This window comes from Ammospiza nelsoni, chromosome 5, assembly GCF_027579445.1.
Source record: "Ammospiza nelsoni isolate bAmmNel1 chromosome 5, bAmmNel1.pri, whole genome shotgun sequence".
Lineage (NCBI taxonomy): Eukaryota > Metazoa > Chordata > Aves > Passeriformes > Passerellidae > Ammospiza > Ammospiza nelsoni.
The window spans coordinates 74508927-74531495 of record NC_080637.1 but is presented as its reverse complement, the minus strand read 5'-3'; the positions used below and the strand labels follow the sequence as shown (position 1 = coordinate 74531495).

Genomic DNA, 22569 nt, shown 5'->3' with positions numbered 1-22569 from the left:
CATAGAACTCCCAAACTGCTGATTCTCTGCCTTAAACTAACAAACTTTGCCGTCTGATCTCAGCCTGCAGACAGTTAATGCCCAATGGCACCCTGGTGTGACTCAAGCCCCAGTCAACAATGACACAGGAGCTATTTTGAACATCCCAAAGGCAGCAAATACAGCAGCAGAAAGAAAGAATGGACAGTTCCGTGGCAGGGGCTGTCAGCCAGGGGGTCACAGCTCTTTATCTGTCTCTCCCAGCTGGGCACCATTTCTGCAGCTGCCCTGGGATGCTGTCCTGCACGGAGCACGGGAGCACCCCCAGCCCTGTGCGAGGCAGGGGGAGCAAAGCTCCTCCTCTCAGCTTTTCCCTTTCACAGCCATGCACTAGAGCTGTGCTGCATTCATGTGAAAGAGCAGAGCGATGGGGAGCCAGCACAGCAGCAAGGCACCTGCACACAGATCCCAGAGGTGGAGGCACCACACCTGGAAGTGTTCAGAAAACAAGGATGGTCCAGAGCACATGGATGGGGAGAGGACAGCAGAGACTACAGCTTGATGCTGCTCCTGCGGGTCCCAGCAAATGCCAGCAGTGCCCTCACGGAACAAGGGCACTGATTCAACCTCTGCACAAAAATGTTAACGTGAGATTTAATATTTCATTACAGTATGGCTTTAATGGAGCGTTAAAATAATGACTGAGGCTCACATCCAAGGCTGAGATAAAAATAATCTGTGAAGTGAACTGCCTTAGTCAGCCTCTGCTCAGCTGCCTGGAGTTAGGTGGCATCATGCTAGAACAGAGCGGGATGTGGCAGCACAGCCTGACACAAACCTTCCCTTCTCATGGCAGCTCCCATCCGCCTCAACCTCCTTTGCTCTGCTTCGGGATCAAATGGAAGCCCGGGGAAAAGAAATACCTGGCTTTGGAGTTTTGGCTGGTGCCAAGACAGAGCCATCAGACCCTCACTCCCAAGCAGGGTTCTGTGGAGCTGCTGGAGTCCAGAGCACACTGATCACTCGGGCTCACTGGGGAGGAGTTGCACAGATCCCTTCAGTGCAATTTATTATTGCCTCCACCTCCATGTCCCAGCAGAGGCAGGGACACCACCAAGGCCCCTGCATCCCTGTTTCCCAGCATCTGCATCCCCTGTGGGAACACTGCAGGGACTAAAGAAACAGTGCCTCTGAAACACATCAGCTTCACCACCTCTAACAGCCTCAAAATCTAATCCTGGAATTCTCCTCATTATCTCCTTGCTGTAATGTTTCCATGAGGATAACACATTCCCGTGTTTTTGCAACAAGTGGCAAGGGGAAAAACCAAAATCACTGCTTAATAATGTATTGTCTTTACAAACCCTGATCAGAGTCTGATTTTTTTGGCACTTCACGTCTTGGCTGATTTTTTCATATATTTTCCTCCCTCCTTTAAGAGATCCTTATAGGAGGCTGCTCAAATTTCAACCTCCCCTGTGATGAGCAAAAGGGTTGGAGTTTCCTGAATGTCTTGCTATGAACAAAGCTTTTTTCTCTTGCCATAACTCCTGTGGCCATTCTCTCTTTTTCAAGAGCCACCCCTAAATATGTCATTCTAAATACAGCCTGGAAATATTATTTCTAGGGCAGCTACCCCCTGCTAACTCCAGGCACAAACCGACCTCTCATTACTCCCACATCCCACTCCATCCCAGAACAGACCAAAATCTGGGCTCACATCCCATCTCCCAGAGCAGGCAGCAGCCAATGCCTGCAGCTCTGAGAGAGCCCTCTCAAACACCACATAATGACCATTTTTCTGCCCAGTTTTTGCTCCAAGCTGGCAGCCTGGGAATTTTATGGCACTCCAGAATTCTACGAAGCCATCCAATAACAGTAAAATCACTGGTTCTAGTGCAGTCAGTGGGCTTGGAGCTGCAGCTGACATTTGGCTTCTGAATATTCTGTGCAAACATTGCTGGGTTTGGTCACACACACTGAATTTCTCTTTCCTAGGATTCTCTGTTCCTAAAAAGCTCAACCTAATCCTTGCAACTGGGGATTAGCATGAAGAATTCCGTGGGACTTTAAGGTTCTCATGGTGTTTAAAGCACCTTACTACCTCAGCATACCACCTCACTCAAGATGAAATTGAAAATTATCCTCAGCACAACTGTTTGGGAACGTGATCTCAAAACCTCCCCCTAAGAAAGATCAGCTGGAAAGTACCAAATGGATGAGAGAATGGCCAGTGCAAGAGCTCTGGATACCCACAAAAGCACACCCAACTGGGATTTTGGGACAGCAGGCAGAGTTGGAGCTCTAGCTGAGACTCAGAGCTTGGCCAAATCCAACACCTAAATCAGGAATACATTGCTGTGCAGAGGTTCATTTCTGAAAGTACCCAGTTACCAATGCAACAAAAAAGAAATATGAGAAGAGTGGAGAGCACAGAGCAGAACAGAGATAATCTGCTTTACTCCCCTGCCAAGGGCTCTGCAATATGGGAAGATTTTATGAAGAATGAAGTCATGACCGTATTCCTCCTCACATTTATTATTATATTGTTCCTTGGTGTGAAGCCTTCAGCCTATTCCAATGCCTCCTGCAGCAATTCCCGGCGTGTGGACTTTCCAAGGACCATGCAATATTTCCCCAGCTTCCTCAAGAGAGGAAAGTTGTCAGGACAACAGAAAGGCTGCAGGCAGTAAATCACGCCTGGCACTGCAACCTGCATGAAGGCAAGAGGCTGCACTGCAGAGACCACAGAGTAAGGGCAATTAATCGAAACATCTTCATTAGCTCAGCAACAGAGCTGCTGTGACTTTTTAAAGTAAGAAATTAAACTTGAAATTCATGATAATTTGCTACAAATTGTGATAATAGTTGGGGAGAAAACTATGAAATCAAGAACTTGCACATTTTCTCCATCATTGGTATCTTTTTAGAATTTTTCCAGGCTTTTTTGAGGTGCCCAAAAGGGAAACAAAGTATTTTACTTAACATGAGAATATAGTTTTCACTACCTACTTTGGTTTATCCAGAGAATATTTGGGTTTTCATTATCTATTTTAAAATCACTGATCTGTGGTGCCACCCACACAGTATAGTTCACAGTTCTGCTTCCCAGACTGCAAAAGAAATAGAAAACTGTATTTCCATGCTGTGGGATGATATGGCTACCCTATCCTTGCTGCCTTGGCCTTGAGCACACAAACCAGTCTTCCTTCTCCATTGTCATAACAATGTAATTAGACTGATGCTGAGAAAATAAAAGCTCTAGACACTGATTTCAAATGTCCCATCCTGCTTGAGTATATATAATTTGTATATAATTTGCTGGTGCCAAAATTAAAGCATTAAGGATGTTGCTTTTTGCTTATAGTTTAGCCTTAAAGAGTTCTGCAATAACCTTTTGAAGCATAATTTTAGAATGTTGCTTGTATCCTTGAAACTATAGCTTTGGAATATATATAAAGGAAATATGCTTATCTCACACCTCAATAAAGCAGAGAAAAACAGCTTGAGAAGGAAGATGACCATCAGCTCAAGGATTAATAGTTTTGACCAAGGGAAGCTGGACATCCCTGTTATCAGATTTATAGTCTCTGCAATTAAAAGGTGGACACACATCTGGGGAGCTGGACCCCACCAGATGGGATTCATCTTTCTTCTTTTGGAAACAGGACCACCACCACCTGGGGATACTCCTTTGAGATACATCCTGAGAAAAACTAAATCCCAATAGTGCATAGAATTGTGACGTCAAAATTGGGAACAGAAACTGCTGATGAGTAAAAATTGGGAACAGAAACTGCTGAGAAAGCTGATGAGCACCCCTATAAATACCTGTAACCCTCAACTATCAGTGCGCAGCTGGAGGGAAAACTTCCCCCACTGGACCCAGAGCTGTATTTTTCATACTTTACCTTATTAATTAATAAATTGATTGCTACTTGAATTTTGGCCTAGTCAAGCTTCTCATTTATAACACCTCTGATGGCCACAAAGGTCACCCTTAGGGTGGGCTCCATGTCAGCCTGACCTCCCTGATGGCCACAAAGGCAGGAGCGCCCCAGGTACACACACGCACATCCACGTGCCATAGCACACGCACACCTGCCAGCTGCATTCTCTGGTCCAGCTGCTGCAGATGTGGGGAGCCAGAGGTGAGCTCTGAGGAGGGGGCTGCAGCCCCCATGGAGCATCCTGCCTGCCAGCCTCCCCATCTGAGGGGTTCTGCCCACACATCCCTCACCAGATGAGCTGCAGCAGCTGCACTGACAGGAAATTCTGTCACAGAGCGTTCAGAGGGAGGAGATTAATTGCTACACACGCTATCCTTTTTTTTTAATCTTATAAAGCTGGCAGGAGGAGAGCAGATTTCACAGATATGGGGTGAAATTAATGACCAGCTGTCTCACAAAGCAGCAGAACCATCAATGGAGACACAAAGTTACACTGCATGAGGTGCTGCTGCAGGAGGCAAAAATCAGCTGTTCTCACCCACTCCCCCCTTCCTTCCAAGGAAACCACGGCTTGCTTTGTGCCACCTCGAGCGCACAGAAAGAAATATCTGGCCTCAACAAGGGCACAGGGTGGCTGTTTTCTTTCAGGAGAAGGAGATTCACTAAAAATTAATTGAGCAGCTCTAATCTTACATTTGAGCTTGCACTGAAGTGCTGATGGGTCCCCCCTGGATCCAAGCAGTCAATTATCACACCACAGCGACTTCCCCACCTGCTTCTGCAAGCCAGACGAGAGCCCTGTGAGTAATGCTCCTTGCAAAAGGGCCCCTGTGCTCCAAGCCAAAACACTCCATCGAGTGCTCTTCACTGATTTCATCAGTTCAGTCATGCCCCTTGATAAAGAAGGGGAACAAGGCAGAAAGGAAACAAAAAGTTCCTTCATTAGACAGATTTCCTAAAAGCTGAGGCAACAGAAATGAAGAGCAAAGGAAACTCTTACACTTGTCACTCCGAGTGGCTTTTGATGCAAAGCTGTGTGTGACCCAGCAGCCACTGTCACACGTGTGCCAGAGACAAGAATATGCAAAAATACCTCAGGAAAAGGCATGAGAAACCAATATATCTTCAAAGGCATATGGAGGTGCACATCTGGAGAACAGTTTTAACGCACCAAAGATGGATGAATAAATCTGAAGGAACAGACTGAAGGAAGCCCAGATCTGAAGGGAAACTTGTTCCTCTCATTTCTCAGACACTGCTTCCCACATCCCATAACTCTCAATTGTTAGAGTGGAATGAGTTTTGCCTAGCAGCCAGCAGGATGAGCAGATCAGCCAAACAAAATAGGAAACCTTGGGCTTGACCTCTCTCTTTTATCCAGTTTCTCATTAAACTGGTAGGAACTCACTACCCTTAAGACTTCCATAATTCTGTTTCATTTGGATGAAATCTGCCAGTGAGAGAAATGCCTTAAAGTGTGTGGGTTATGATTTGAGATTTCAGTCATATCACATTTCCTACTGACTGAAAAGGCAAAAATAATCCATAAATGCCAAATAATGCCTTGCTTCAGCCTCGTTGAGGTGGACAGTGCCAGAACAGAGTGCTCTTTGTTGCTCCTGTACGCCCAGAATTACACACCAGTTAAGCTGTAAAGGTCTGGTTCTGGGTGAGAGCCAGGATTTAATGCACCACCAAGCACTGACACTGGACTCCACTCACAGCCCTGGTGCTGCCACCTCCAGCATCAGCTCTGCCAGCAGCTGAGCCCAGCTGGCCTGGGACCCAGAGATGTTTGTGAGCTGAGCTCAGGGCTCCTCCTGAGCGCTGGCAGATGGCTCCTAACAGATAAACAAGGGCCGTAAAATCATCAGACAAAATCAGAGCTCTTCATCTCAAACACCCCTTGAACTTGCAGCTCCTCTGTTTGCAGCTACAAGATAAACTTTTGAAATTCTGCTAATCTCTTTTAAACCTTGCCTGAGCACTGGGTGCTAAAGTCACAAATGCAAACACTTTGCTAAAGGCACTGAGTAGATTAAAATAAAGGAAAGACAGATCTAAAGCAGAACCTCTTTTTATCAGAAACTCCAATTCCAGATCCTGTTAAGTCTCTTTTGGTGAAGCCACAGAAAGTTCCATGGCAGTCATCTTGCACTCATGTTGAACTCCATCATAGATGGACTCTTTTGCCTCTTTTCAGAGCTACTGAAAGGAGGTGGGATCTCCCCAGCTCTGGGTAAATGAGTCTGTTCTTACAGGGAAGATCAGCTGAGATGCCTTCATAAATCCCCTCCAGATATCTGTCCCAAGAACAAGAGGCCACACTCCCTGTTTGTCTTCACACCTTTGTCTCCTGTAGGCCCAGTGGAACCCAACATTCAAGTTTATTGATGATCATCAGGACTCTGTTACAATGAAACAAAAGCAGAAGCAATTCTGGGTCACACAGTTTCTTGCTGCTCCTCTCCTACTCCCATTCCCAGGGGCTGAGTGGCAGCTGTGTGCTGCATTAATTGATTTGAGATGGTCACAGCTCCGTTCTGCACTCAGCAAAGTGATTTTTTTCTTTCTGAACATATGTGAGTAACAAACACTGCCTTACTCCTGCTAGCCCCACATTAGAGAGGACAAATGCTCTCTAATGCAGAAGTAGTCTTATGCCATTTGGTCTAACAGTGCTGCCAGCTCACCAACAACTCTGTAAAATGCTTTCTGTGATTGCTCACAGCATCCCCAAACCTCCTCTCTGTCCTAGGGCACAGGAACCCCAGCAGTCTCTGACGGGAGGTGGGGAAGGGTCCAGGAGACATTTCCTGAGTTCCCTCCCACACCCCTCATTCCTGAGCCTCTCCACTCCTCCAGTGGCCCCAACCCGAGCCAAGCCCCTGTTCAGCCCCAGCTCATCCCTGCTCCCCAAACACCCCCTGGATTCCAGGGGTGCACAACACTGGGAATGCCCTGGCTTGGACTGCAGCAGCGGGGCTCTGGGCACTCCTGAGGCACCCAAACATCGATCCACATTTCTGTCACCTAACAAAGACACGCTGGGGCTCATCATCTGAGCTATTCCAGACCCAAAGGGGTGGCAGAACTTCCCCCAACCCTCTAGAAAGAATTTCCCAGTGCAAGCAAGGAGCATAAACCGGGCTTTACTATAAACATTCACGTGGTGCTGAAAGCAGGGTTTCCAAAACTCGCCCTTCCAAAGCACCCAGATGTTCAGAGGCACCACTACAGCTTGTGAGGGCTCTGAAACAGGCCTTACATATCATATATTGTATAATCCAAACAGCTCCAGCCATCATCACATGTTCACAACTTTCAGCCCACTGCACGCTGCCATTATCATCCAGCAAATGACAATTGAGCTTCACAACACACCACAAAGTTTGGTGGTTTTGGGGTGGGGAGGTTTCCTGTGCAGGCACGGGGCAGCAGCAGAAGAGGAAAACACAGAGGTGAGCACAAGGGAGGAAGCGTGTTTGAGTCTGTCCTAATCTGACCAGTTTGCTGTGAATAAATCAGAAATGCACAAACCCCATTACCCAGAGCAATCAAACAGCTTCCCAGGGGATAAACATGATTTATGTACTAAGTTCTTACAGGCCTGAAGTCCTGGCAGAAAATGTAATGTATCCAACTTTCCCCTCTGCCCAATCTGATGGCCGTAACAAGCTCACACTCCATGTGAGATTAGAACTCCTAAAAGCAGAGAGGGCATGCTCTGGCTCCCACCCACCTTGCCAAGATGTTCTGTTTTCCATCCAGCTCTCGTGCCCCCAGCTGTACCATCACATCTCCCCTCATGCCCAGCATCAGGGGGGTCTGGGAACCCGGGGCTTCCAAGGGCAGTGGAACAGCTCCAGGAAATGCTCCTGGCAGAAACCAAGTCTGGAGTTCCACCTTCCCCTCCTCTTTGTGGAGACTTTAGGGACTTCTTTATTCTGAGAGAACACAGCCACAGGATGCATTAGAGTAAAGGTAGTAAACAGGAGCTGCCAAGCACACTACCACAAAGCAAAACACACCACCTTGGAATGCCTGCAGGAGTTATATATATTGCAGCACTGTGAAATTCTAAATTAAAGCCAAGCCTGAAGAGTTTGACATATACAGCCACACATATCACAGGAAACTATTTTGGGAAGTACTGTTGGAATTCCTAAGTTTAATTAGCTGCCATGCTCCAGATTTCACAGACTACCCATAATCCAAAGACATCTAAATATTAAAAATACTTTAACAGGGCTCTGAAAAGATCTGAGGGAGGAATTTCTAAACCAGCTCTTTCCAACAAGACACAAAACTCACACAGGCAGTCTCCCAGGCTAGTGCATCCACCCTGAGTTTGCTTTCACCCAGGAACCCACATCCACCATTCCCAGAGAATGAGGCACAGTGCTGGGGACAAACCTCCTTTAAGAGACTCCAGAAAACCCCTGCATCACAAACTCTGGGTCCACTGGGAGACTTGCATGTCTGTCCCTGACAGCCTCAGGAAGGGTAACTGTGGTTAACTCTTACATAGTGTGAGTTCTGTTATCATTGTGGTGCACGGATCCCATATCACCAGAGTTTCACACCTCCCCGATGTTTCTGCAGGCAGCTCCTCGAAGCACTGCCCGCTCCCGGTCCTTGCAGCAGCCATCTGACTCCAGAGCCCACCAACCCACTCTTTTATAACACTGTTCTTATTGGCTACAGCTGTGGCCTGTTAACATCAGGCCTGCTCCTAATCTTTAGTAATTGGTCCAGCTGCAACTCTTTGGGGATCAGATGACATTCTATCCCACCTTCATGCTGTATCCTGTCACAGTTAACAGTGCTGTGAGCAGCCTGGCAGCCCCTGGGTGTGCCAGGGATCAGTTTTGGTGCTGGCATTGATGGCTCAGGGCAGCTCAAACACTGCTCACCAGCAGAGAGCCCTGACTGGGGAGATACCACCCATAAAAGCACTGGCCATGGAGCACTGCATTCGGGATGCCCAGGGCAGTGAGGAAGGGAGGAGGCAGACTCTCCAGTTTAGTGACTGATCTGGAACTCGTCACCTGCACTGGAGGAAGCTCAATCCCCCAGGAACACTGTGGGAGCAGGGCTGGGAACAGGAACCCCCAGCCCCAGGACATGCTCTCCATCTGACCCCTCTGTCCCCAGCTTCCTGGGGCAGCTCTGGGCTTGTTCCACAATGAACTGACTGAACCTCTGGCTTTCCTTCCTGCTGCCAAGTAAAGATAAAAATGTGCCCGATCAGGAAGATAAATGTCAGCTCCTGACCTGCACGAGCAGCCTCCCACGCCCTCACCTACAGGATGTGCACTGCACACAAGTCAGCCCAACATGGTTTTTCCTTTGACAGCCTCAGCTCCCAGCCTGACACAGCTGATCTGAGAGCACCCTCCAGATGGGCAGTCCAACTGACACCTTCTAAGGTCTCAAACTCTTCTTGAAAATTCACCTTGCAGCTCAAGCATGCATGACAAGTTACAGAGCTCTACTAAGTCATGACCAGTTGGTCTATGCTACTCATTTCAAGAAACTTATGCAGTGAATTATTTAGGTGAAAAAAAGGATCAGTTCAGAAGCAACAACTGAACCATTTTAGAGAGCAATAATTCAGTTTCCACAGCAATTAAACTGTTTACTACAGGGTTGAAGATGAGCTGTTTAGTTTTCAACAGCATGGTGACATTTTGTTTTCTGGTACAATGTCAACATCTAAAAATCAACCAGATAAAAAAGCAAATTAGTACAAAAAGGGTGTATGAGCCAAAGACGAAACACATTTTTTTAAAGTGATTAAGCAGCAATCTAAGAATAAGACAAATATATTTATGAACTAACCATTCCAAGAACACCTGCACTTCCTTAATTAAGCATAATGAAGGAATTGATTGTTTATGTAAGCTCCAAGAACCTGGAAGGTTGTTGTAAGTAACAACGAGGTGTTGAACTAAGTTCGTGAAGGCTGAATGAAGTCTGAAAATGCTCAGAACCTGAGACATTGATTTATTTGGAACATCATACTACTCCTCCATGCATTTACTGCATGACTTTCCTGCAGCATTTGGTACCTAGCCTTGACAGAGACAGCAAACTGAACTTAAAGGACCTCATGTAGTAATTAGTCCTGCTAAAGGCATTTCTGAGTTTTCATGCACTGCAATAAAAGTCCACTATCAGCAGATTTATGCTGCACACCTCTCACAAATCTGCAGATCCCCCCAGGGTTCCCAGACCACTGGGAGTGGGCACGTTTGGAGCAGAAGCTACACAATGGAAGTGCTGGCAGAAGAGAGAGGACAGCAGCACCCAGAGCCAGAGTGTCCCTGCACAGCCAGGGCACTGGGGACAGGCTGGCATGGCACACAGACCTGCACGGCTCCCTGTCCCTGCCCTGGGACAGGCTGGCATGGCACACAGACCTGCACGGCTCCCTGTCCCTGCCCTGGGACAGGCTGGCATGGCACACAGACCTGCACGGCTCCCTGTCCCTGCCCTGGGACAGGCTGGCATGGCACACAGACCTGCACGGCTCCCTGTCCCTGCCCTGGGACAGGCTGGCATGGCACACAGACCTGCACAGCTCCCTGTCCCTGCCCTGGGACAGGCTGGCATGGCACACAGACCTGCACAGCTCCCTGTCCCTGCCCTGGGACAGGCTGGCATGGCACACAGACCTGCACGGCTCCCTGCCCTGGGACAGGCTGGCATGGCACACAGACCTGCACAGCTCCCCATCTGGCCCACACAGCCCTGACCTCCCCAGAGCTGCCCCAAAGCCTGGAACCCAGAGTGGCCCAGGAGCTCTGCAGTAGCTGAAAACCCCAGAACAGAAGGCTGGGAGCTCTCTGAACACACATTTTGTACCCATGCGGTGCCAGCAGCATCCCTGATCCCACTGGAGCACACAGTGAAGAGCCACCCCATCAGAAATGCAGTGTCTGCACCCAGCCAGAACCAAGCGTGCCTTGTTCTCCAGTCTCACCCCAAAACCACAGTGACGAGCCCCACTTTGAGACAGAAGTCAAGGAATTGCCTGCTGTAACTCATCATCCCTCAGCCTGGTGCCCCAAAGGACAAACCAACCCTCAGCAAACAAAGTTCACTGCATGCCAAGCCTGCCTAGTTGGCAAAATGCAATCAGAGAATGAAAAAAAACAGAGCAGCAAATGTTGTTTTCCTGTCTTTTTGCTAACCATATGGACATTTTCCCTAGCACAGCTCCTAAGTAGGACAGGTACCAGAGATAGCTGCAGTGAGTGGGCTGTACTCCACATATTTCATCACTCCACTTCCACAGTCATCTCTAGAGCAAAATGATTCTCCTCTCCTGTGGCATGAAAATGCCCTGTGCTATTATGGTTTCATAGCCTCTCTCCTAGCTCTGGCCATTGAAACTGGACCCTCCATTTACTCAAGTGATCTGCTTCCATCTGACACTTGAGCTTCCTCACTGAAATTATCATTTAGCTCACGCTGTTCTAATTAATTGTTACCTCCTTGGGTAACCTTGCTTAACCAACAGAGCAGCCCTTAAATTGTCCACTTCACTGAATGTTTCACCTCACTTGATTGCTGCTCTGATTTAGCCACGTACTTGTTCTCAAATTTCAAACTATGCTCTTCCTCTGCTATTCCGCTTCACATCAATGTTTCTTTGTTTTATTCTCTGCTCTTCGTGTTTCTTCTTCTTCAGTGTCCCCACTGCCACAAACTCCTTGTCTCTACTGTGTTAGGTCCTCTACCAATCTTCCAACATCCCAAGGCTTCTCCAAGAGCATTTTCCTTGCTTCTGGAGCATCCCTTCCACAATCCTTTCCTTCCAGCTGACAGAAGGGCTCTGGCACTTCTCCCAGGAGAAAATTCAGCTTCTAAATAAGAATGGGTGAAGGAAGGCACCTGCCCTGAGAGCAAGGCTAAAGCTGGCAGAGCTGTGCCCTGAGAGCAGCCAAGAGCCAGGACAAGGCCAGGGCTGGCAGAGCAGGACAAGGACAAGGCCAGGGCTGGCAGAGCTGTGCCCCTGCCCAGCACCTGCTGCCTCCCACCCCACACTCCTGTCACCAGGGAGGGAAGAAGCTGAGGGATCTGGGACACAGCCAGGGCCCAATTTGCAGCACTATTTATAGAATGTATTACTCTTTCAGTGGGAAGAGCTGCTGGTGACAGCTGAGGTGGCTCTGGACAGGATCCAAAGCAATCCTTTTCCAGAAGAGCAGGGCACAAGCTATTCTGGAGCTGGCATGCCTGCGGTGGTGGCACCTGTAAGTCCCCAAGGGCCAGCAGGCTCGGGCAGCACCAGGAAAGCGGGGAAACCCCCCAAAGGTGTCCCTTTTCCAGAGGAGGTGCATCAGCTTGCTCAGGAATAGCACAAGCCCAGAGCACTCAGAGTGCTTTCCACTGGGAGGTAACTTTCTCAAGGTTTGTGGTCTTTTACAGAATTAACATTTAAAAGCTGCTGCTAAAAAGAGCAAGCAAAAATCCTAACCATCCTTCAGGAGATTTATCCAAGATAAATCAGTACTACTCAGTATGAGGATAAAAGTAAAAATCCACTAAATAAATCATTCAACCTACTTAGTCCTGCAACGAGGCATCTTAAGACAGGAATATTGCCTGAAAGTCGGTTTGAAAATACTTTTAAAATCATGTTTAGGTGCTCAATCACTTGTCCAGAGTGTTTTGGGAGATCTTCCTCTGCAATACATTCAGCCCATTCACTTTAGAGCCAAAAAGGTGACAATGAAATGACAATTCCTGACTATTTCTTCCTTAAACTGGCTTAAAGCTGGTCTGTTCCTAGCAGTTACCCAGGTTTTTGAGAAACACCTCTACACAGGCAGCAATTCATGAGTGGAAACAACTTCTCAAGACTTTGGGGTTTCGTTTTAATTTCTCTAAGGCAAAACAAGTGATTGCTCTTGAATGGAAAGGAGTAAGAGTCTCACCAGGCAGACTGCAGACACCACCTGAAACCAAACCACAAAGCTGAAAGCTCTGAGAACGAACTGATTCAGCTCCAAAGTGCTGAGAAAGCTCAAATTCACCGAGGGTGAGCCCTGATTTCAGGGACAGACACTGGCCATGCCACAGAAGAGCCCAGCAGCCCACATCCCCACACTGCAGAGGGAACTCTGCTTCTCTCCCTGATGCTGATCTGCTGTTCTGCAGCACATGAGAAAACTGAATTTGTGCTCAATTTGTAAAACCAACGCAACATTTTCCCACAAATAAGGTGGGGAACAACAACAAGCTCAACCCTCTTAGTAGCAATGGCCTGTTAGACAAGCGAAGCACAAAACTGTTTGTTTGTGAGAGAAACAGTTTGTAAATGAGAGAAAGCATCAAAGACCCAAGGCAAAAATAAACATGCTCTCAGCTGCTGGACCCATTAGCAGCTACTGAACTACATTAAATAAGTGTTTTCCACTTGTTCTGTTGTCCAAACAGATCTATCAAAACACACAATTTCCCTATTGAGAGGCTAAGTTCCTTGCTATCGTTGCCATTTGTGGATCAGAAAGCTCCAACAGCTCTCTGCCATTCCCTTCTGGATACACTGAAGGCAATGGCTGGAACAGGACGGGAAGGATAACAACCCCATGTGCATTTTCACTGCCTCATCCAGCTGGGCACACACAAACCTGGAGAAGCCCAGCATTTGTCCATAAGGCTCAGCAAGTGTCTTGGTGCTGGATGCCTGCTGGCTGCCAAGACAAAATGCTCAATAATGTGACCTATGAAGGAATGCCCAGATTGGTTTTGTTTCTCTTATTCCCTTCACTGTTGCAGCTTCCTTAATTAAAAAACACATCTAATTATAGGCTGATATGTAATTCTCACTATGGCAATCCCTAGCACTTAAAAACTGTGAGTCAGGCCCCCAAAATGATGATTAAGCACAGAAATGAGGCATCTGAGTTACAACAACCCACACTGGATTTTTACTTGCCTTTTGGGGGCCAAGCCACCATTCACATTTCCAGCACTTCCCTGCAGTTATGAGGGCTGAACATTCAGTTTCGTTTCCACGCCATGAAAGCAGGACTGTCACAGGGTCCTGATTGCAGGAGCTGGCACAGCTTTACAAGGGTGGGCACTCTCCAGGTTACACGGAGTGCCCCCAGCTCACATCCTTCAGTGTCCTTTGCTCTGAGGGAGGAGTGAGCATCCCCAAGCCAGGGGAAATGCTGCAGGGCATCCCCTGGCCTGAAAACAGCTGGGATCCTGGTCCTTGGCAAAAGCTGCCCTCCTCATAAACCCTAAATACTGACCACCACAGTGACAAGCCCTAAACTCCTCTCCAGGTAACTGTGAATTGTGGTAGATATAGAAACCTTCTGAGAACTTACAGGTGAGCTATCTGCTTTACAGACAGGTAGACAGACCAAAGCTTCTCAACCCATTTCTTAATTCTATCATAAAAATTACAGAGTCTAAGAGCAAATAAAAATGAAATACAGTATATATTTATCTCAAAATTATTTTTCAAATCAATCTCCAAACAAGCTGTATACAGAGTGTTCACGCCATCATTCCCATTTTCATCTGATCTAGCAGCATTCCTCTGCTCCTGCCTCATGAATATTGCATCTCCTTTCTAGCCCATGTTACAGCCACACCCTAGAGAAATTAATTCTCATGCTTTTTACATTGCCATTAGGTACTGAATAGCACAACACAGGAGACTGCAGGGTCTGAACCTCACTCAGACAAATTAGAAGGGAACACTGCCTGAGTGGATGGCAGTAAATCACCCTCAAGGAGCAGGGATAATCTATAGACTGCATTCCAATCAGGAATGTCTGCTGCAGCACTCACTACTGTAGGCTCAGATGTGACAGAGCTCACAGGTGCAGCAGCAAATCTGAAATTCACCAGTAGCTGGCAATTCATTCTTTGTACTGTAAGCAACTGTGAGCTACTATCCAGGAACAGGATTAATATCCCTAGTGAATGCTACACAATACAGAGCTCTCCTATTCTCTCTGAAGTAGATAAATGCTTCACTGGAAGTCATAGAAAGAAGAAAAATACTGAAACAAATGCATTTCCCACATGACAAGCAGCGAGCTGGTGCCCAAGGGTGTAGCAGCAGGGAGAGCTGTACCCACCAAACCCTGAGCTCAGTTATTGGGGCACCCTGCAGGAACAGCCACACAGGCTGGCACTTACCAGGAAATCCTTCCTTGGCACAGCAGGGCAGCCACAAGCAGCACCCAGGGAGGCTCTGAGGGTCTGCATCGCCCTCCAGCCCAGGCTTTGTGCCCTGCTGCTGATGCCCTGCACCTGCGTGCCCTCTGTGCCCCTCAGTGCTGCTCACCTGTGGGCACAGCTGGGGCCAGTGGGGGATGATTGGGCACAGCCCACCCCAATCACCCCTATCTCTGCGCCTACAAAAAACATTCCTTCCCATTAACAACTGCACTGACACGTGGGAAACCCACCCCATCCATCAAAATTCATCATCTGCACAGCCGGGATCTCACTGCACACGTTCCTGGAAGGAAAATCCTTCTGAGCACAGAATGTCTCTCTGCAAGCTTATGGCATTGTAAAAATAATAACTTCTGGGCAAGGATGATTATTCACAGAATTCCCAACCAGCACCAGTGGTGACCTAGACCTGAAGCTGAGTTACAAGAGATAACCATGCCATGCACATAGTTCCTTAATTCCCTTTATAACTCCGCTTCCTTTGCTGTACAGAATCCATGGGAACCAAAGCCCAGTGTCCCTGCAGCTCAAAGCAGGGGCAGTGAAGCCCAGATGAGTAACCCCAATAGTCCCCATCCCATTTGCCATTAGACCTAAATCTGACTGCCTCACGAGAAAGGCAGAGAGCTTTGGGTTCAGGATCACCACTCACCGTGTATTTCAGCCTTTTGGACTGGTGTCCTCAACTCTCCTGGATTTCTGAGCACTGCCCAGAGCAGAGGGTCCCTCCTCGCCCTGCCCTGGGACACCACCAGAACAAGGGAACCTCCAAACCTTGTTCAGCACCAGCACAACAAGGGAACCTCCAGACACTGAGGCAGATGGAACAGAATTCCCAGAACTGACATTTGGCCAAGATGGACCACATAGGAAACCACTAAAATCTTTTCACTGGAGAAAATAAAATTTGTCTTTCATCTCTGACAGGAAATACAAAGCTGTTATTTCCCTATTACAGCAACGGCCACTCCTGGCATTCCAGAAATATGCAGAGCAAGTTTTTCCCACCAGAAAGCAAGGAAAATAGCTGATGATGTTTTCCCAGCACTCCTTAAAGTACAGGAGATCTATATAGCAACTATTAAATGAGAGCTGGCGGTGCTTCCTCAGAGCAGAGGCAAGCTGATAAGCATAGCCTTTATCTTGCTGATAGGTGAAGGCAGAGTCTGGAATTTACCTGGAAAGCCTGACAGCCAACTGCTGGAACATCAAGGATGCAAAACAACAGATGCCCTGATGAGCAGTGGGAGCTGCAGGAGGCAGGACAAGGGTACTGATAGCTCAGATGGGGACGGAGAGAGGAGTAAATAATTTCACAGAGTTCTCTGTATCACTGCTGTGAACGTTAATTGGACATTAATTATAAAAGGTGCCACTCCAATAGTCTGGGGCTGCCCTTGAAGCTGAGGAGGGCCTCAAGCAGCTCAAGAATGGGAATTGAGTGAAGAACAGGAGCAGGGGAAAATAGAGGGAAAAGTATAAACACAATGGTTGTTCAGGAAATGTTCAGGATGCTTTCAGCAAACATGAAAGACATTAAAAATGTTAACCATTTCTATTCAGCTGTTCCCAGCAGCTCTAAAAGCCTCACTGTAGCCACATCTCCATTTGAAAAGAGCATCTCCAAACCAAGAAATTAAGGAGGGCATTTTCTAGCAAATGGAACAAAAGTCAAAATAAAAGTCTGTGGATGTAATGCAATAACAACAAAAAGCCCACACCATTCTGCTAGCCATAAAATATTATATAACAATCTCATTTCATAACTTTCACCTTTATCCCGAATGGAGCAGCGGGAAAGTGACCTCCAAAGCCCTGCTGAAAGCTGGGATTTAATTCTCCACAATATAATTCACCTTGTTAAAAATTTCAAATACCACTAAGGTCAAGGCAGCGGGCACAGCTTCTCCAGGAAGCTCAGAGCTTCTGTAGCAAACACTTCACAGAAAAAATGCTTTGCCAGGGTCCAGGGACTTATCAGTGCCTTGTCCACCCCATCTGCTGCTTATCTAATCAGGTGAAATTCCCAGACCTGGGAGAAGAACCTCTGGTATCTGTATGTAAAAACTGTGGCATGACAAAAGCTGAATCCACACTGAGGTTTACAAACACCACTCAGCTTGGATTAATGCGCTTCAGTCTGAATGTAACTGTGTGCAGCTGTGTTAAAATGATTTGGCATCAGGAGCAATTTCCTTGCATTCTGAGAACCCCATGCAGCATACAGAAAAAGATTAACATATGCCCGGGGATTTAAAATTTCAGTATTTTTTTGGTGGTCAGAAAACCAGAACAACAGAAGAGTGCAGTCCAAACAGCTTCTTCATTTCAGTGAGGTTCATCCACACTGGGCAAAGACCAATTCTAAAGGGTGAAAGACAATTAATTTTCCATGCATCTACCTACCAGCAACTAGCCTCAAAAGTAGGAATTTTCATACATGCCACCGAACACACATCAAATGGCAGCACCACTCTTGGCCGCCGTGAGGATGAAAATGACCAAGAAAGGAATAGATCCCTCACTGCTCCGTTGCGTGGGTGATGCGTGGCCACGCACAGCACAGAAAGGGGAAGGCTACGTGGGCACATCCATACGCGCACAGGGCTGGCGTGCACAGAGCAGCTTGGGGCCAGCTGGGTAACCTGCATTCAGCACAGTGCCCACAGCCTGGCCGGGGCTCTGGCTGCTCCCGCTGACAGGAAAGGAGCCTCAGGGGGCTGCCGCAGCCCCCCATACCTACTGGCACACCGGGGTTTGTACGGCCCGGGGGAAAGCAGCGATCCAGCACGGTGCAGGACCCCAGGGACCCCAGCAGCCTGTTTCATCAGCACTCACAACCACAGCCTGCAAGGAAATGCTGCTTGGGGTCAAGGAAGGAGAGAGCAGGAGCTGCTCGAACTCGGGCATTTAAATCAGTTCCTACCTTGCCAGCACAGCTCTCCTCTGCAAAGACACTGTGAGCTAACTCAGATCACTATTCCTCATGGTTTTCATGTCATTCAGGGATCCACCTTGAAGATATGGAGCCAAGCCTCTCTACAGCTTGCTTTCCTCATCACAGCCTCCAAATAGTAACATGCAGTAAGAACATTTCTTTCCTCTCACCTTTAACCTGCTCTCCAAAACTGTACCTCTCCACCAAAATAACTCATCTCAGCTGGAAACACAAATTGCAAATACTCCATTTACCACTAGTGAAGCAAATACTACGGCAACAACAACATCATCAAGTAAAATGTTGATGAAAACACAGCCAGGAAGCAGCACCAAGGACAGAAAAATGAACTGGATTTGGCTCAACACGTGGGCATGTCCATGAGTTTCAGGGCACAGAGGCAGAACTAACCCAATCCAGCACCTCCCAGGTGTGTTCCTAGCTCTGTCCTTCATATGCATCCAGGGAAAGCAGGGATAAATATGTATCTGGTGAAGCTGTTTAAGAAGGCCAAACTCTCATCTAAAGATAGCCCGAGCAATACAAAGCTTAATCTCAGATTTGCCTTAATCTCAGAAATAGCCAGTGAGAATCCCCAGACTCGTGTAATTTACAGTGCTGCCAGAAAAAGAGAAGGAAAAACCCATCTGAATAAGGAAACCTTGCTGACTCAGCCATGGGGGAGTGACCTGGAATTGCATCCCTGTGCTCATGAATCCAGGATGAGCAGTGCTGTGCTTGGGATTCCTGGCTCTATGGAGCTTGTCAGGCAGATAAAAAGATCCAGGTCTGCCTTTAATGAATTGCAGTATTTTAAACAGAATCATCCTAAAGGTATTACTGTATGCAATTACTTCTGCAAATAACAGACAACAAGTAAAAACATTTTGCCTAAATAATCCCAGCACCACTAGGCCCTAAAAAACCCCTAAGCAATCTGTAAAAACAATTAGGGCTCAATAACATTAACCACCTCAGAGGATGACAAGCCATTATACTGGAGGCACATTAGACACAGTAGCTATTAGTGGCTCTAATGACGGTCTTACTCCTCTTTTGACCACTTTGCAGCTCAAAACTGAGCAGTTTTACCATCTGACTGACAGAATACTCAGCGTTTGTCAGACAGGAGATGCTTTCACTGTATGACTACCCTCAACCTCTCAAAATTGAAAGGCATCCATGGCTAATCATGCAGGTATTTATATGTGAAAAGCAGTTCTGGAAATGCATTCAAACACAAAACCCCCACTGAATCGTTCCAGGAAAACCAGGCCAGTCTGGGGTCCTGCATAAGGGGCCACATCTTTCCTGAAGGTTTCTGGCTCTGCAGAGAGGAGAAGGAAGGAGCAGTGGGGACTGAGGGGCCTTTGGCTGCTCCCAGCTGACAGGAAAGGACTTTAGATAAGAGCTTGGCCCTTCTTAAAGCAGCACTCGGCTGCCAGGGTTCAACCCAAACTACCCCAAATTACCCCAGTGGTTTGGCTGAACTTGCCAAGTCACTCAGGGAAGTTGTCCTTGGTACAGAAGGCGAAGGGGAATAGTCTTTCTGAGGCTTGAAAAATATGATTTCATCAAATCAATTAGCCAAGATCCACTTCAGCAAGGGGAGTCAGTGAGTCTAGGGGAGGAGAAAGTCCCAAACCCAGCAGGGGTTTGCTCTGTGCAGAAAGAGCCTGGCTACACAATGCCACAAGTGCCACTCTGTTACACAAAGCAGAACTGGATTCTTAGCCCAGATTAATTCCAATTTATGCTTCAAACTGAGTGAAACCAAAATTGCCTGTTAACCAGAATGTGGCAGAAAGGCTAGGGAGAACAGCAATTAACACTGTTCTTCAGTAATACTTTATTAATAATACATTAACGAATACTTAATATTAGACTATTATGGAAAGCCATATTACTTGAAAGTTCACATGCAGGTTTTCTGTGAAGCTCTATCCCTCCTTTCCCATTCCAACAGAGACTGACATTCTCTGGAATTTTCCAGCAGAAAGTTAAATTTGGAGTTTTTACAGCTGGCTTGGTTAGGGACAGCAGGAGCAGAGCAAAGAGTTTCTGTAAACCTCAAATATACAGCAGCTTGCCTGACATGGGCTTCAAAATCTTTCATCATGAAGAGAAGCAAATTAAAGCAGCAAAAATAGAGTTCCAATCCACAAGTGTTGGAATAATACAGTTTACTATACTCACTACACATCTCCACCACACAATTTCTCTTTAAAACTACTTTTAAAGCAGGTTGATTTAAAGTTCATTGTATTTAGCACTGTAAGAACTCATCAAGAGGCTCAGACAAGAAACAACAGCTCCTTTTACTGCATGAGACTCTCCTCAATAGCATCTGTGAGATAATCACTGTGCTTGGAGAGTAGAAAAACATGTGGGCAAGGGGAATAGCTGGTAAGCCACACAGAGTTTCTTACTAAACCATGTGGTGGAAATGATCTGAAACTGTTCTGTAAACTGGAGCTGCAGCAGCACTACCACTTTACAAACATTTTGTTTACTAACATGACAACTAACAGACCAAACTCTTTCCTACATAACCCATGGGGCAGTTTTTTAAAAAGCTGGATTCATCTACCCCCAGAAATGGGGGAATTTGGTGCACAGGATCAAGATTAACTAATAGTCAAGAAGATCAATGTAGCTTCTCGTGTTAGTTAAGTGCTTTAGGAGAGGGATCCTGGACCTGGACCTTATTGCTAGCTCTGTATTAAAGGGAGGACTTCTTCCAGGCCTGCCTAATGAGACAGTATCAGCACATTCCTGCTCATCACCCACCACTGCTCAGACCTCCTCCAGGCTCTGGGGGCTACCCAACACATGTGCATTTCAAGAACTGCTAGGATTCTGTTATCCCAACAGACAAGATATAAAGCTTGATATTAACATCAGCTCCGCTTCCTGACAAAGGTAAATACATTCAGAAAATACTGAAGAACTTAAAATAAAACTGTATGCCACTTAAAAACAAACAAAAATATTTTTAAAAAGGAAAATAAGTCCCTTGAATTTTGGATCTGATTCATTTTACTGAAGAGGATATTTCTGGAGGCATTCGGATTACCACTCACTCTCATCTATACTTTGCTACTTGCTACAGGGACAAAAAGCCAGCTTCCCTCGGGAAAGGGAGGGAGATCTGCCTCTCTTCCAATTGCCTGTATTGTACCCAAACATGTGAGGAATTTTTGAGGGGATGCAGGTCTCCACTGCAGCCGCGTTTAAAGGAGAGTGATTAAAGATTCCTGCCCAGCGCAGGGACTCGCTGTGTTTCCTCGGCTGGCAGCGGGGGCAGCTCGGCTGCAGCTTCCCCCTTTCGTGTGCAGCTGGGCAAAAGGCGAAACGAGCCCCAGGGATTATCGCCATTTCCCAGCCACGTCAGGAGCAGAGAGGAGAGAGACAAGGTGCCTTTTCACGTGGCTTCTGTAACAAACCGCACAGAGCCCAGGAGCAGCGCCGAGCCTCCCGAGGCTGCTCGGATACACATCCACGGAAACCTTCCCTGAGCATCCCGGGCTGTTCGCAAGAACACCCATCCCTGAGCACTCCGGGTTCCCTGCAAAAACACCCATCCCTGAGCATCCCGGGTTCCCTGCAAAAACATCCATCCCTGAGCATTCCGGGTTCCCTGCAAAAACATCCATCCCTGAGCATCCCGGGTTCCCTGCAAAAACATCCATCCCTGAGCATCCCGGGCTGTGTGCACGGACATCCATCCCTGAGCATCCGGGGAGCCGCACGGGCTCTCTGCACAGACATCCCTGCACATCCCGAGTTCTCTGCACAGACACCCCTGAGCATCACGGGTTCTCTGCACATACATCATTCCCTGCACATCCCGGGAGCCGCACGGGCCGGGCTCTCTCCGGGCAGCCCCGGGCTTTGTTGGCAGCCCCGGAGCTTTGTTCGGTGCCTCAGATATCCGCCAAGCAGACGCATCCCATTGTTCGGGCGCCGCCGCAGCCTCGGAGCCCTCACCCCGCTGGCAGCGCATCCCTGCGGGGCCGAGCCTCCATCCCCGCGCCGAGCCCCTTCCCCCCGCAGCCAGCGGAGCCACCCCAAAAAAGTTCTGTGGGGCAGGAGGGGCCCTGCCCGCCCGCCGCGACAGAACAAAGGGTCGGGGCAGAAGAAATAAAGTTTGGGGCTCGGCGCGGCCGGGCGGGCTCCGGGCGCGGCTGGCGGCCCCCGCTGCCCGTCCCCGCTGCCCTTGGGCCGCGCACGGCGGTACCTGAACAGGGCGACCGCGGTCTGGTTCCTCCTCCACGCCTTGCCCTGCTGCAGCAGCACGCCCTGCACGATCTCCTTCTCGTCGGGCAGCCGGTACACCGGGAACACGTAGAGCCAGCAGAGCACGAAGACGCCCAGGGCGCTGGCGCCCACGGGCAGGCGGGTGCGCGGCCACTTCCACGGCAGCCCCGCCATCCTCCTCCTGCTCCCGCAGCGCCGCCGCGGCTCCGGGCCGCGCTCCGACAT

The 22569-nt window shown here is 48.0% G+C and overlaps 1 protein-coding gene across 4 annotated transcripts in view; it reads right to left on the bottom strand.

Moving 5' to 3' along the window:
- ST8SIA1 (ST8 alpha-N-acetyl-neuraminide alpha-2,8-sialyltransferase 1) overlaps positions 1–22569 on the bottom strand; it is an 88906-nt gene extending 66337 nt beyond the window's left edge. The window contains exon 1 of one of the 4 annotated variants that reach the window (XM_059472863.1): positions 22325–22569. In XM_059472863.1, coding sequence (XP_059328846.1) covers positions 22325–22569 — 245 coding nt within the window. Of the gene's footprint in view, positions 1–8345; positions 8545–15104; positions 15137–22324 lie in introns of those variants that run through there. The other 3 variants (XM_059472865.1, XM_059472866.1, XM_059472864.1) reach the window with 3 other exon arrangements.